This window comes from Macaca nemestrina, chromosome 11 (genome assembly GCF_043159975.1).
Source record: "Macaca nemestrina isolate mMacNem1 chromosome 11, mMacNem.hap1, whole genome shotgun sequence".
Lineage (NCBI taxonomy): Eukaryota > Metazoa > Chordata > Mammalia > Primates > Cercopithecidae > Macaca > Macaca nemestrina.
In genome coordinates, this window is record NC_092135.1 from 101,407,993 (window position 1) to 101,422,428 (window position 14,436).

At 37.7% G+C, this 14,436-nt stretch overlaps 1 protein-coding gene across 41 annotated transcripts in view; it reads left to right on the plus strand.

The window, feature by feature from the left end:
• Positions 1-14,436, plus strand: part of LOC105468060 (abl interactor 2) — a 118,844-nt gene that overhangs the window by 52,171 nt on the left and 52,237 nt on the right. For 21 of the 41 annotated variants that reach the window (XM_071073248.1, XM_011717997.3, XM_011718008.3 and 18 more), the window contains exons 3-4: positions 1,401-1,577; positions 12,743-12,840. In XM_071073248.1, the coding sequence (XP_070929349.1) occupies positions 1,401-1,577; positions 12,743-12,840 (275 nt within the window). Of the gene's footprint in view, positions 1-1,400; positions 1,578-3,359; positions 3,378-12,742; positions 12,841-14,436 lie in introns of all 41 variants that reach the window. The other 20 variants (XM_011717996.3, XM_071073255.1, XM_071073251.1 and 17 more) reach the window with 1 other exon arrangement.

A 14,436-nucleotide genomic window follows, 5' to 3' on the forward strand; every position in this document is an offset into this window, starting at 1 on the left:
GTAATTACAATACATTCTTACTCTTATGTCCTATGGAGCATTTAATAAATATAAATAAATTAATGAAATATTTTACAGGCGTTTTGTCATGATAAAAATATAAGCAACTTTGCCCAAGCAACTTGGTCTTTTGGGGTCAAAAAATGGCTGTTTTGTTTTTTGAGACAGGGTCTTGCTCTGTCATCCAGGCTAGAGTGCAGTGGTGCAGTCATGGCTCACTGCAACTTTGACCTCCTGGACTCAAGCGATTCTCTCACTTCAGCCTCTCAAATAGCTGGGATTACAGGCACGTGCCTTCATACCCAGCTGCTTTTTGTAGAGACGGGATTTCGCCATGTTGCCCAGGCTGGTCATGAACTCCTGGGGTCAAGCAATCTGCCCACCTTGGCCTCCCAAAGTACTTGGATTACAAGCCTGAGCCACTGTGCCTGGCTTTATTTTTAACATTATATTTCAGCCCTCTTTCCTTTTAAATAAAAAGATGTTTAGGCCGGGCGCGGTGGCTCAAGCCTGTAATCCCAGCACTTTGGGAGGCCGAGACGGGCGGATCACGAGGTCAGGAGATCGAGACCATCCTGGCTAACACGGTGAAACCCCGTCTCTACTAAAAAATACAAAAAACCAGCTGGGCGTGGTGGCGGGCGCCTGTAGTCCCAGCTACTCCAGAGGCTGAGGCAGGAGAATGGTGTAAACCCGGGAGGCGGAGCTTGCAGTGAGCTGAGATCCGGCCACTGCACTCCAGCCTGGGCGACAGAGCGAGACTCCGTCTCAAAAAAAAAAAAAAAAAAAAAAGATGTTTAAACATGAATAGAAATTATAGGTCATTAAAAATGTAACTAGATTAATTTCAGGGGCTTTCTTAATCACTATATTAGTCTGAATCTTAATGGAGAGGACAAAGTTAGCGTGCTTTAACCCAGGGGTTGGCAAACCTTTTCTGTAAAGGAGCCAGCTAATATATACTTCAGTTTTTGTGGGCCATGCCGTCTCTGTTGTGGCTCATCTCTGCCATTACAGTGTAAAGTCTAGACAAATAAGCAAGTAAGCAGCATGGTTGTATTCCAATAAAACTTTACTTATGGAAAAGGAAATTTGAATTTTATATAATTTTCACGTGAAGGGTTTTTGTTGTTGTTGTTCTTTTATCCAAACATTAAAAAATGTTACCACTACTCTTAGCTTGTGGGCTGTAAAACTCAGGTGATGGACCAGATTTGGCCATGGTTTACCAGCCCTTGCTTTAACCTGAAAATGGAGGAAGTCAGTAGTCCAGAAGAATAAAATTTAGCAAGCATAGTTTAGAATATGAGTAGCAATATTAAATCTCTAGGCATATATATTTTGATTTTTGTGGATATTAGAACTGTACATTTTTGTGTTTTTTACTTTATATTTTGCAGACAGTTGATATTCATAAAGAGAAAGTTGCAAGAAGAGAAATTGGTATTTTGACTACCAATAAAAACACTTCAAGGACGCATAAGATTATTGCTCCAGCCAACCTTGAACGACCAGTTCGTTATATTAGAAAACCTATTGACTATACAATTCTAGATGATATTGGACATGGAGTAAAGGTAGGTATAATTTTTTTCAAGCTTTTAAAAGTAGTAACCCATAATGAAACTAACTCTTGAGAAAATTAAGCTTTTTATCTATCTTTCCTTCCTAGAGGACAAAGTCTTGGCCCAGTTGTCGTGAAGATTCCTTGCTACTATAACTGTTTTACCCTTTTTGCTTTTTCTTAGTGCTGTATTCTCAAGTTTTAAACAATCATCTTTGAATGAATTGTATTTGCTTAGTGATGATAATACCTCCTATGGTTTGAGTAAATAAGTGTAATGTGATCTTTCCCATTTTAATTTAATATGGCTGATTAAAAAATCATTCATCATGTTATTATGAAAGTGTTTACCTTATCAGCAGACTTTTGGCATTAGTTTTCAAAAACAACATATATTAATAAACATGTAGTTTGAATTTTTCTAAAATAATTTTATCCCAACATCTTGGGCAAAAATAGTGTTAGGTGAATTAATATTGCCACTGCTTTTGAGTGTATAGCTATTACATATTTTGACTGTCTTTTAAGATGTATTTGGGTGCCTAAAACATGGAAATTTCATTTAAATTGGTATTTGAACCTAATGATTCAGAGCTTTAGCTGAGTATCAACTTATATCTGATCAGTAGTTTGAAAGACAGTGACTTATCAGATATGAGTAAATAAATATACATATGTACATGCTTATAATGATACTGTACAGTTCATGTAGTTGATTTTTTTTCTAATATAAGCATACTTAAAAAACACATACTGTTATGGATGGAAATCAGTTAAATCTAAATTTAATGTAGATCTAGGTAAAAAGAAAATATACACTGTAAATTTATTTTTAAAATCTCTCTTCAGAGTTTTGATCAAGCACTATTATCTGGAATATGGTATTTAATTTAACTTTTCTGAGACAAGGTCTCACTCTGTCACCTAGGTTGGAGTGCAGTGGCACAATCATACCTTACTCCAACCTTGAACTCCTGGGCTCAGATGATCTTCCCGTGTCAGCTTCCCTGGGACTACAGGCACATGCCACTGTGCTGAGCTAAATTTTTTGTTTGTAGTGACAGGGCCTGTCTATGTTGTCCAGGATGGTCATGAACTCCCGTCCTCAAGTGATCTTCCCATCTTGGTCTCCCAAAATGTTGGGATTACAGGTGTAAGCCATTGTGCCTGCCCAATATTTAATTTTATAGCCAATACCTACATGCATTTAGATTACTAATAAGAGCATGTTAAAATAAGATGTGTAATTGGATGGTTAGTTAATAACTGAAATTTATTCTAACTTGGGAAAATTTATTCAAGGCTAACAACTGCTAATGGAATATTTTAGAATACTGCCAGAATCTAATGCCAAAAAGATACTTAGAATATAAAGTGTGATATTTCTGTTTGCCCAATTATGTAAGAAAAAAGTAATCTGATTTTTTTTATATATATAATTCATATGTTTACATCCCCCATTCTTATAATTCTCAAAGTAAAATGTTTTTCTTTTAGGATTCTAGCCCCTTCATTTTTTGACTTTCCGTGTTTAAGGGTCATTAATTTGAAGAAATCTTTAATAAAATTAAATTTTTGAATAAAACAATGTCTTAAATTCATCAAAGAAACTTCTGTTCATGACACATTCTGCTTTAACCACTCTTTCTATGATCTACTGAAACATTATTTTGTTAATGCTGAATGCTTAACTTGTTTTTTCTTTTTTTCCTTTCTCTTCACATCCTGAAGTTTCAACTAACCTTTCAATGCTTTTTTTCCTTACCTCTTTTATTTGCTCCATTTATGCATTAAGTGGTTGCTTAGATTTAAGGTAAGAGATTCCAGGGCTGGATTTCCATTCTTTGTTCTTATGTAGAATATTACATATGGGGAGTTAAAGAGATAGTTAACACTTGGCCTTTTAAAACCCAATAAATAATTCCTCCTTTTTGTTTTACTTTTTGTCATGCAACTTTGTGGTGTGTCTTCATGTTCCTTGCGGGCAGATATTTTTGTCTGTTTTGTTCACTGCTCTATCCTTTGTGCCTAGAACAGTACCTGACACACACATTAGGTGCTTAGTAAATATTTGTTGAATGAATGGTTATTTTGTAATGTTAATATATTTTGTGAAACTGAAACGTAAGGTACCCTATCATAAAAATGTTATGAAATATAATTAGCTGGATTTTTATAAATATAGAGACTTTGTTGTGAATTGGAGGGCCAATTAATGTGCTTTATTTTACCCTCCCCCTGTGTAATAGCCTTTTTATTCTATAAATGGTGCGCTTTCTGATATACCTTATGGACAATATGTCATTATCTTTTAATCAGTATAAAGAAATTGAGAAGCAGAAAATATTCAGTGGCACAGGGTTTTTTTTTAAGTTGCAGTATCATATTTTTGTGGAAAAATTATTCTTTTTGCCAAATAGCTGAATAAAGAATATATTTCAATATAAACTTTAAAAGTTTTTAAAGGTGAATATAATTATATACAAAACATCAAAAGCCTATGACAATATTTAACAGAATATTAGTTAAGAATTAGAGATATTTCCTGTTATGATTCGTTTCAATAATGTTTTGGTATTTTGGAGGATTCGTGGTAAAAGAAATTCAACTATATTCAAGAAGCCTGCCTAAAATAGAAGGTTACTACAATTATATACCAAACTTAGCATGCATTTCTTCTTTGATTTTTTTTTTGTAGGTGAGTTTCATAGTTTATTTTCAAATATATATTCCTCCCATCTAACACCCATTATTTGCCATATCTTCAGTGTAGAAAGTGATGACAAGATGACTGAGCTTTGAATCATTAACTAGTACTAACTATGGCCACACAACTTTCACCTGCCCATGGTAGGTAGATATGATTGGAAGAGCCCAAGCATATGGACTCCTGTATTGTTGATTGGATTGTTGGTTCCAAATCCTCAGTCATGGTGAGTAAGATGTGGAATTGTGAAGAAATTCCTTTTGCTTAAAATAGGTGGGTTGCAGTGAACTAGACCAAAAGCAGACTGTGGCTGCTTTGGTCCTTTTACCCTAAAGTCTGTATTCAAATTTTGACCATTGATGTGTTAACCTCCAAAGTGATAGAAGTACACGGAAAGTTTAACTGAAGAAAAAATACGGAAACAAACAAATTCTTTACCCTTAAAAGTTTAGCTTGTCCAAGCCACTGCCTTATGCTTGTTTTCTGTAAACCCCACTGTGATTCCTTCTTGATGTTCCTGCATCAGGATCTGTTTCCATTGTGAGAGATAGGCCAAACTGAGAGTCTCCTAGAAAGATCTAATGAAGAATCACACTTAGATAAGATCCCTGAGCTTTTTGGAGCCTGTGGATTCTTGCAAGTATCTTAGAAGTCTCCTGATGGGCAATAGCATTATAGATTCCTTATCCTCATTTTAATCAGGATAGCTGATTAAATGTTGCTTTAAAATGTGCTTAAAATTTAAAGCCTGTTTAAGACCTAGTCTTTTTTCTTTCTACTTCTCTTTTTATCTCTTCCTCAGCACTTTTTGAGCTCTGTCTTTGTTGCTCCCATTGCTGTCATACTTTTTATACTTTTCAGACAGACTCTAGAGAAAGTCATCATACTTTAGGACCAGACGTGTGGGATTTGACTCAGAAGAGACCTCCTTGTTTAAGAGTTTAACTTTTACTATTTTATACAGCATGTTTGATGCTTAATGGTTCTTGTCATCTGAAATTTGGATTAACTGTTTTTGTTTTTCTTCAGTCAAGTTACAAATTTAAGAGTTCATAAGGTTTTTAAAAACAGTATGGTAATAGGCTGGGCGTGGTGGCTCACACCTGTAATCCCAGCACTTTGGGAGGCTGAGGTGGGCAGATCACGAGGTCAGGAGATCGAGACCATTCTAACTAACACAGTGAAACTCCGTATCTACTAAAAGTACAAAAAATTAGCCGGGTGAGGTGGTGGGCGCCTGTAGTCCCACCTACTCGGGAGGCTGAGGCAGGAGAATGGCGTGAACCCGGGAGGTGGAGCTTGCAGTGAGCCGAGATCGTGCCACTGCACTCCAGCCTGGGCGACAGAGTGAGACTCTGTCTCAAAAAAAAAAAAAACCAAAAACAGTATGGTAATAGTTTTATAACAAAGGACGTACAAAGTCAGTGGATAGAATGCCATATTGGAGGTGTTTTCATATATACCTAAGGCCATATAAAAGTGGAATGTACCTTGAACTGGTTCCTATTCCCTATTCTTTTTTTTCTTTGGAAACAGGGTCTCTCTCTGTTCCCCAGGCTGGAGTGCACTGGTGTGATCACGACTTGCTGTAGCCTTGACTGCCCCGACACAAGTGGTTCTCCTGCCTCAGCTTCCTGAGTAGTTGATAGTACATGCGTGCACCACCATGCCTGGCTATTTTTTAAAAAATTTTTTGTAGTGGTGGGGTCTCACTGTGTTGGCCTGCCTGGTCTCGAACTGTGGTCAAGCCATCCTCTCACCTCAGCCTCCCAATTGTGAGCCACCATGCCTGGCCAGTACTCTTTTAGTAGTAAAAAGAATTTTAAGACCCTGTTACTGAGGTCAGTATGATGTGTTTGTAATGAATTTTTGTGTTGAAAACATTAAAATTGTCACTAATGAAGCTAAACTTAAATATTTTTAAAATAAGCGTATTAGTTTAATCAAAAGTAATAAAAACTTATGTTTCTTAACGTATTATTTCAGTTGAACATCGCCCAAGCAGATTCTTTTTTTTTTTTTTCTTTTTTTTTGAGATGGAGTGTTGCTCTGCCGCCCAGGCTGGAGTGCAGTGGCGCGATCTTGGCTCACTGCAACCTCTGCCTCCCGGGTTCAAGTGATTCTCCTGCCTCAGCCTCCCTAGTAGCTGGGATTATGGGTGCCCGCTGCCACGCCTGGCTAATTTTTGTACTTTTACTAGAGACGGGGTTTCACCATATCGGCCAGGTTGATCTCAAACTCCCGACCTTGTGATCCATCCGCCTCGGCCTTCGAAAGTGCTGGGATTACAGGCGTGAGCTACTGTGCCCAGCTCAGATTCTTAATAATTGATGAGCAGGGCTTAAAGGTTTTACAGCCAGCAAATTAAGAATATAATAGTTTTAAAAATTTTGCTTAGTATCTTGAAGATCCATCATTTAGCCCCATGTTTAAAAAATGGTCTGTTTTCACTTGAGTACTATTTTTAGCAAGTATTTGTCATTCCTTACAGAAATATGATAAATTCCCCTTATATTTCTAGCTTTCAGGTACAGTTGAAGGTGCACTCTTAAAAATTTATCCGATACAGCACCTGGAAGAAAAGCTCAACCTTCAAGAGACCCATCTGTTTTGCCTATAAGTTCCAACCTTAAGCCATCAATTCTGTTTTGACAAAAGCCAGTTGTTAGAATCTGTTTTCAGGCCGGGCGCGGTGGCTCAAGCCTGTAATCCCAGCACTTTGGGAGGCCGAGACGGGCGGATCACGAGGTCAGGAGATCGAGACCATCCTGGCTAACACGGTGAAACCCCGTCTCTACTAAAAAATACAAAAAAACTAGCCGGGCGAGGTGGCGGGCGCCTGTAGTCCCAGCTACTCGGGAGGCTGAGGCAGGAGAATGGCGTGAACCCGGGAGGCAGAGCTTGCAGTGAGCTGAGATCCGGCCACTGCACTCCAGCCTGGGCGACAGAGCGAGACTCCGTCTCAAAAAAAAAAAAAAAAAAAAAGAATCTGTTTTCAAAATCAGGCAGGAGTTTGTCCATCTTTATTTCTCTTGTTTTCTTTACCTGTTTCTCTTTCCTCTTACTCCTAATCTTATGTTCCCTTATTCTCTGTGTTTTATTATTGGACTCTCGACTTGATAGGCTTTTTTGTCTTTTAACCCTTTTACTAAAAATCTTAACCTCTGTCCTGAATTTATACTCTAATTCCTGGTTTCAACTTTGATTTTCCTCAGAGGATCTTCTCGTCCTTTTCCTGATGTCCCTTAGGAATTGAAATAGGAACATACATCCTCTGAAGAGAGGGATAGAGGTCTCTAGAAAGCCAGAGAATTATGTACTACATGGGACTATAATGGGAAACAAAACTGGACAGAGAATGAAGGCCTAGAGGTGACTGACCTCAGCTTTTTCCCATCCTCACTATTTCACATACAGACACAACCTACATACACTTCCCCTCTTCTATTTGTATATTTAAATTCTCTTTTCTTTTTTTTAAAGAGATAGGGTCTTGCTCTGTTGCTCAGGCTAGAGTGTCGTGGCATGGTAGCTCGCTGTATCCTTGGGCTCAAGTGATCCTCCTGCCTCAGCCTCTCAAGTAGCGGGACTACAGCCCCTCCTGGAGGTTTTTTTTTTTTTTTTTTTTTTTTTAAAGAGACATGGTCTTGCTGTGTTGCCCAGTCTGGAATCCTGTTCTTTTAAAACTTAACAAGTTGAAGAAATTGTTAGGGAAGGTTTCATAGAGAAAAACTAGCTCAGGATTTTTCTTCTCATATTGATATGTCTTTTTTTTTTTTTTTTAATTTCTATAGAATCTGTAGACATTTCTTTTTTCTTTTTTTTTTTGAGATGGAGTCTCACTCTGTCACCCAGGCTGGAGTGCAGTGGTGCTATGGCTCACTGCAACCCCCATCTCCCGGGTTCAAGTGATTCTCCCTGCCTCAGCCTTCTGAGCAGCTGGGATTACAGGTACCTGCCACCACGCCCGGCCAATTTTTGTACTTTTAGTAGAGACAGGGTTTTGCCATGTTGGCCAGGCTGGTCTGTGAACTCCTGACCTCAGGTGATCTGCCCTCCTTGGCCTCCCAAAGTGCTGGGATTACAGGCATGAGCCACCATGCCCAGTCAGACATTGCTTTTTATTTTAAGCATGTGAGTCTTATTTATTTCAAAATACCTTTAAAGCAGAGAAATCATTTTATAGACCATTTTGTCTCCTTTTTTTCCCCACATGCCTTTACTCTTGTACCTAGAGGTCTGGTAGGAGATGAATAGATGAGGGGTATACCACATATAACATTTTAGGATGCGTCTGCCACTGTTCTGTTGTAGTAGGTCGTCTGTTATTGGGAGATTTCATAGCAGAGGTGATGTCTTCTATGAATTAGAGATACTTGGCTGTCCAGACATGATATTTGTAATGAATATTATATCAGTATTCAAGGAGGTATTGAATGTACCAAAGAAGGTAGAGCAGGATACGTAGGAGCATTGTAGAAAAAGTATTAAGTCAGGCCAGGCATGGTGGCTTAAGCCTGTAATCCCAGCACACTTTGGGAGGCCAAGACGGGCGGATCATGAGGTCAGGAGATCGAGACCATCCTGGCTAACCCGGTGAAACCCTGTCTCTACTAAAAAATACAAAAAAAAAACTAGCCGGGCGAGGTGGCGGGCACCTGTAGTCCCAGCTACTTAGGAGGCTGAGGCCGGAGAATGGCGTAAACCCGGGAGGCGGAGCTTGCAGTGAGCTGAGATCCGGCCACTGCACTCCAGCCTGGGCGACAGAATGAGACTCCGTCTCAAAAAAAAAAAACAAAAGGCATTAAGTCACAATAATTGGCTTAATGGATGGTGCCAGTTGTAGTGATCTCCAAGGCCTAGTCATAAAGGAACTGCTTCTCCCTCTGGTGGTATTTGCATTCCTTCATCATAACCCAGTGGGAAAGTGTTTGAGCTGTGGCCATGCATTAACCTTCATCACCTAAATGAAATATTTCTTCTGTTTTGGAGGTTTCTCTCTGGTAGGGAAAAAGTGGGAACTTTTCCAACTTTTCTTTCTTGTACCTAATACCTGCTTCACTTAGCTCTTGAGGACTCTTCATTTTATGGAATAAAAAAAATACATAACGAAATTATCATTGGTATCATAATTCCCTAAACTGTTATTATGTGCCTGATGATAGTTCTGCTGTGTTTATAACTTTAAAAAATATTTCAAGTGAAATTGCTATTATGAAGTGGCTGCAGTATTGCTTTGTTTTCCTTGTCTTGAGTTTATGGTATATGTTCTCTCTCTCTCGCTCTCGCTCTTGCTCTTGTTAAGTTCCTCTCCATCAGCACATAGACATCTCATCTGTTTTGCTACTTGTCAGGAAATGTTTTATCTCTTAAATACTTCCCTCAAAATAGTTTTTTTAGGATCAATCATGATGGCTGTCTAGTAAATATATTTTTATTTGTACCAGATTATTTTAGTTCTGAAATATAGTTTAACTTTAATTATAATATAGATTTTACCTATTATAAAAATTATTTTGTTTGGCATTGATTTATGTTCTTCATTTTCTTCAAATTTGAAGGCAGTATTTATATTCTGCATAGCATGTTTATTGTTTTACTTAATGTAGAAACATTTTTCACAAGGGAAAAGCTGCCTCGAGGAAATATTGAAAAACTCTTTTAATAGAAAGGTAATGAAATATTAGTGAGGTATAAAATTAGATTGTTTGAACATTCTACAGAGATTCCTGTTTCTTAAGTGACTTAGGTTAGTCATCCAATCCCATTAACCAAATAAATGCAGTCATTTGATGATTCTACAGATCATAAAATGTACCAAGTTATACTAATAGAAATGTCGGCCGGGCGTGGTGGCTCACGCCTGTAATCCCAGCACTTTGGGAGACCTGAGGTCAGGAGTTTGAGACCAGCCTGGCCAAACCCCGTCTCTACTAAAAATAAAAAATTAGCTGGGCGTGATGGCGTGCCTGTAGTCCCAGCTACTCGGGAGGCTGAGGCAGGAGAATGGCTTGAACCCGGGAGGTGGAGGTTGTAGTGAGCCAAGACCATGCCATTGCACTCCAACCTGGGCGACAGAGCGAGACTCAGTCTCAAAAAAAAAAAAAAAAAAAAAAAAAAAAAAGAAATGTCCACCAGATTTTAATATATAGATTGTTTATTTTATGCTGGTTTTTTTTTTTGGTGGGGGGGTAGGTCTAAAGACTTACAGAAGATACTGCAATTTAAACAAAAACACCTTGCTTACCAAAACCTAAAACAAATAGAAGTTGGAAAGCTCTTTTCAAATATTTTAGCTATCCCATGTATAGAATAAAATTCTCTCTTAAATTCCTGCTCCTTTTCCTTCCTCTTTCTAGCAGATTGATGTAGTTTTAGTGTTTGGTTCACTTCTCCCTCATCACTTAAAGTAACTTTGGGTTTTATGTTTTTTAAGGTTGAGCTTAAAGGACTTTGGTTACTACTTTAAAAAAATCTTCTGGTTTCAGAAATTAAGATATGCAGTTTTAAAAGCTATTCATTATTTGTTATATGGCTCCTAAAATTTTCCCCAAATGTGGATTGATTTTTTTTAAAAAAACTTTTTGGCATTTTCATTTTAAGATACGAGTAGTATACCCTCTGCTTATTAATGAGAGGGAGAGCAAGGATAAGTTAATCTTTACTCTTACTTGATAATGTTTGTTTTTATTGTTTAAAAGCAACAACAAAAGGATTACAGATAAATGCTTCACTTTAAAATATTGACATTTCAAAGGTATCATTTGTCATTAAAGATTGTTTTAACATCACACGCAACTTGTTCACTGGGCTATTCATTTGAAGAATTTGTTTCTTGAGATAGTATTTCTTGCCTATTCAAATAACAAGTATTATTTTAGGATTTTAAAAAATTCCCCTTAAGCCAGGGTTGGTTTTGATAGCCTCACTTTTCTGTATACAATTATGATTTGCTTTCTGAAAATTTATATTCTGAAATTACAGTTATGAATGTATTCTGGTTTCAATGGTATAATGTCTTGCAATTTTATTTAGGAAGTATAATTTGACTACTCTAGCCACATTATTTTTAGAAAAGTTGAGGTCCTTTTTAAAAAATATATTTTGAAGATGGCAATTCAAATATTATTTGAATATTAGGGTCTTAAAATAGGATCAGATATGAACCTGTGTGGTGAACACTAACCCATTGGTAGTCTCTTGAGACTGCATTTGAACTACACTTGTGAGTGACTTTTCTTAGCTTTTTGAGATAGCCAGGGCTTTCTGTGTAAGTGCTGATATACTCCTTTGGTGACCTCCATTATTCCCAGATTACCCATATTTCCCACACTTGCATTTTCAGTTGGAGATAGAATAGTGAGTGGAGTTACGGTCCAGCTCTGACTTAGGGCTATGTTACATCTTTCTCATGCCTGAATTCACCTTCAGTTTGGGCCTGAGTGGGTTCAATTTCCATTGGAACTAGGATATTGCCTGTGGCCCTTGTGCTGCTCCCAGTTGAATGGGATACTTCAGCCTTAACTTTCTGGTTCAGATGTTTAGGAACCTGGCTTGAACTTCTAGCAGTTTTCAGGTAGGTGATTCCCTTATAAGAAGATACTAACTAAATCTGACTTATAAGACTGGCCCACAATTTAAAAAACTAAAATTTTCTGTGTATATTATATGATTTATCTTTATATTCTCTAGTTACAGTGGATCATATGCATAGTTGCATATTTTTATTTGGGAAATATATTTTCCTTATAAGCTTGCTATCTAAAGAAAGTTACTGGCCAGGTGCGGTGGCTCACGCCTGTAATCCTAGCACTTTGGGAGGCCGAGGCTGGCAAATTCCCTGAGCTCAAGAGTTTGAGATCAGCCTGGGCAACATGGGGAAACCCCGTCTCTACTAAAATACAAGAAATTAGCCAGGTGTAGTGCCTTGCACCTGTAGTCCCAGCTACTTGGGAGGCTGAGGCAGGAGAATTGCTTGAACCTGGGAGGCAGAGGTTGCAGTGAGCCAAGGTATGCCACTGCACTCCAACCTGGGTGACAGAGTGAGACTCCGTCTCAAAAGAAAAAGAAAAGAAAGTTATCTTTAAAAATAAGGAATTGCTTAAAAGCATTATTGTTTTTGATTGAGTTACTCTTTATTAAAACTAAAATTTTATAGTTATTCTATTTAATTTTAATTGAATGTAATATCAAATAGTCTAACCAGTGATCTGTTGGTGTGATGGCCTAATGGCAAATAAAGTCTTTGCGTACAAGTTTATAATGATTTGAAAATCTCACGTTAGGAAGAGTCCTTTGAGTACAACTGTAGAATAATAGTAGAGTAGAAATTGCATATGAAATGCATGGCCTCTAATTTTTTCCCTGTATTTAAACCTTCCCCTCCTTTGTTACGTAGTGTAGCATTATTTCCCAAAAGTGCCACTTTATTTCACTGCATACAAGTTTGAGTTTTCCTTAAAATTTTTTAGGTGAGTACCCAGAACATGAAGATGGGTGGGCTGCCGCGTACCACACCTCCAACTCAGAAGCCCCCTAGTCCCCCCATGTCAGGGAAGGGGACACTTGGGTGAGTATATAACTAAGTAGTAATTGAAAACCATTTCATGTAGTATTGTTTAAAAAGGAAGCACAACATATATTTAAATTATTTTTTGAGTATTTGAAGAGAGAACATTTTCTTTGTAGGATTATTGTTTGTGTGTATAACTTTCTCTTCTCTTGGGAAACACATTTTTATAGTTCAAAAAGATTCGTTTAGAAATTGTTTTTCTAGTGAATTTAAAATTTGAGGTAAAATCCTAGCCCAAGTTCATGATTTTTTGTAAATTGCAGTCTAATTTTAATTCCTTTTCTTTCAGAAAATTTATATAGTCTTTTATATTACAGTTTAACTCCAACTATCCATTTTAAGCTGTGTAGATTATAAAATTCTGTAAAACCTACAAGAATATTGAGCTTTAGGCCAGGTGTGGTGGCTCATGCCTGTAATCCAGACACTTTGAGAGACGGAAGTGAGCAGATCATGTGAGCCCAGGAGTTTAAGACCGGCATGGGCAACATGGTGAAACCCTGTCTCTACGAAAAATACAAAAATAAGCTGGGTATGGTGGTGCATGCACCTGTAGCCCCAGCTACTCGCGAGGCTGAGACAGGAGGATCACTGGAGCCCAGGAGGTTGAGACTGCAGTGAGCTGTGATCATACCACTGTGCTGCAGCCTCGGTGGCAGAGTGAGACCCTGTCTCAAAAAAAAAAAAAAAAAAAAGAAGAATATGGAGCTTTATTTTAGTCCTACAGAGTTGGGCTCTAGATTTGACATTTGGCAAAAATGACCAATTAATGGAAAAGCTTGACTTTTTTCTTCTAGAGCATCGTATTATAAACTTGGCTTATTGTGATTGAGATTTATGATTAGGTTGGCATAGTATAGCCCAGAAGCCAGATGATTAAAATTCTGTTTCAGCCGTGCTGTAACTTTATAGTTCCTGCATAGTCAGCTGCCGAGAATTCAGTTTTTTCATCTGTAAAAGGGGGGGTAATATTTGTCCTCTATCAACTTTTCAGGGTCACTGTACCACAAATTGGATTTTAAAAAATGTATAAGACAAAGACAAAATGTTTTGACAACCATTGGCTTTATTATATATGCTAAACAAGTTTTTAATTGACAGTCTTGTTTTTGGCTCCCTCACCACTACCACCACCACCATCACTACCACCACCACCAGCAGCAGCAGCAGCAGCAGCAACAACAACAACAACAAAAAAAACAACCACAAACCTTCCAAAAACCAAAACCCAGTCAAGCACTGTGAATCACGATAGGACAAACTGATTTGAGATACAGTGGAGGATAGTGCTGAAAGAGGGATAATAGGACAGTAGGAGACCAAAGAATAAAAATAAATTCCAACCAGGAATAGGATGACTCTATTAGGGGTAGACAAAATAATTCTGCTTAGAGAGAGAGAAAATCTAGTGGATCAAGTAAGATTTAAACTTCAAGGTAGAATGTAGATGGCATAGTAGTGTATAATATTGCCAGGGGTGGGGGTAGAGAGATGAAGAGGAACTCTGTTTTTATTTTCCTATGGAAGCATTTACATTTGTATCATGTGTAGTGCCTTATGGATTTTGTTGGGTTTTAAATCAAAATTGTTAGT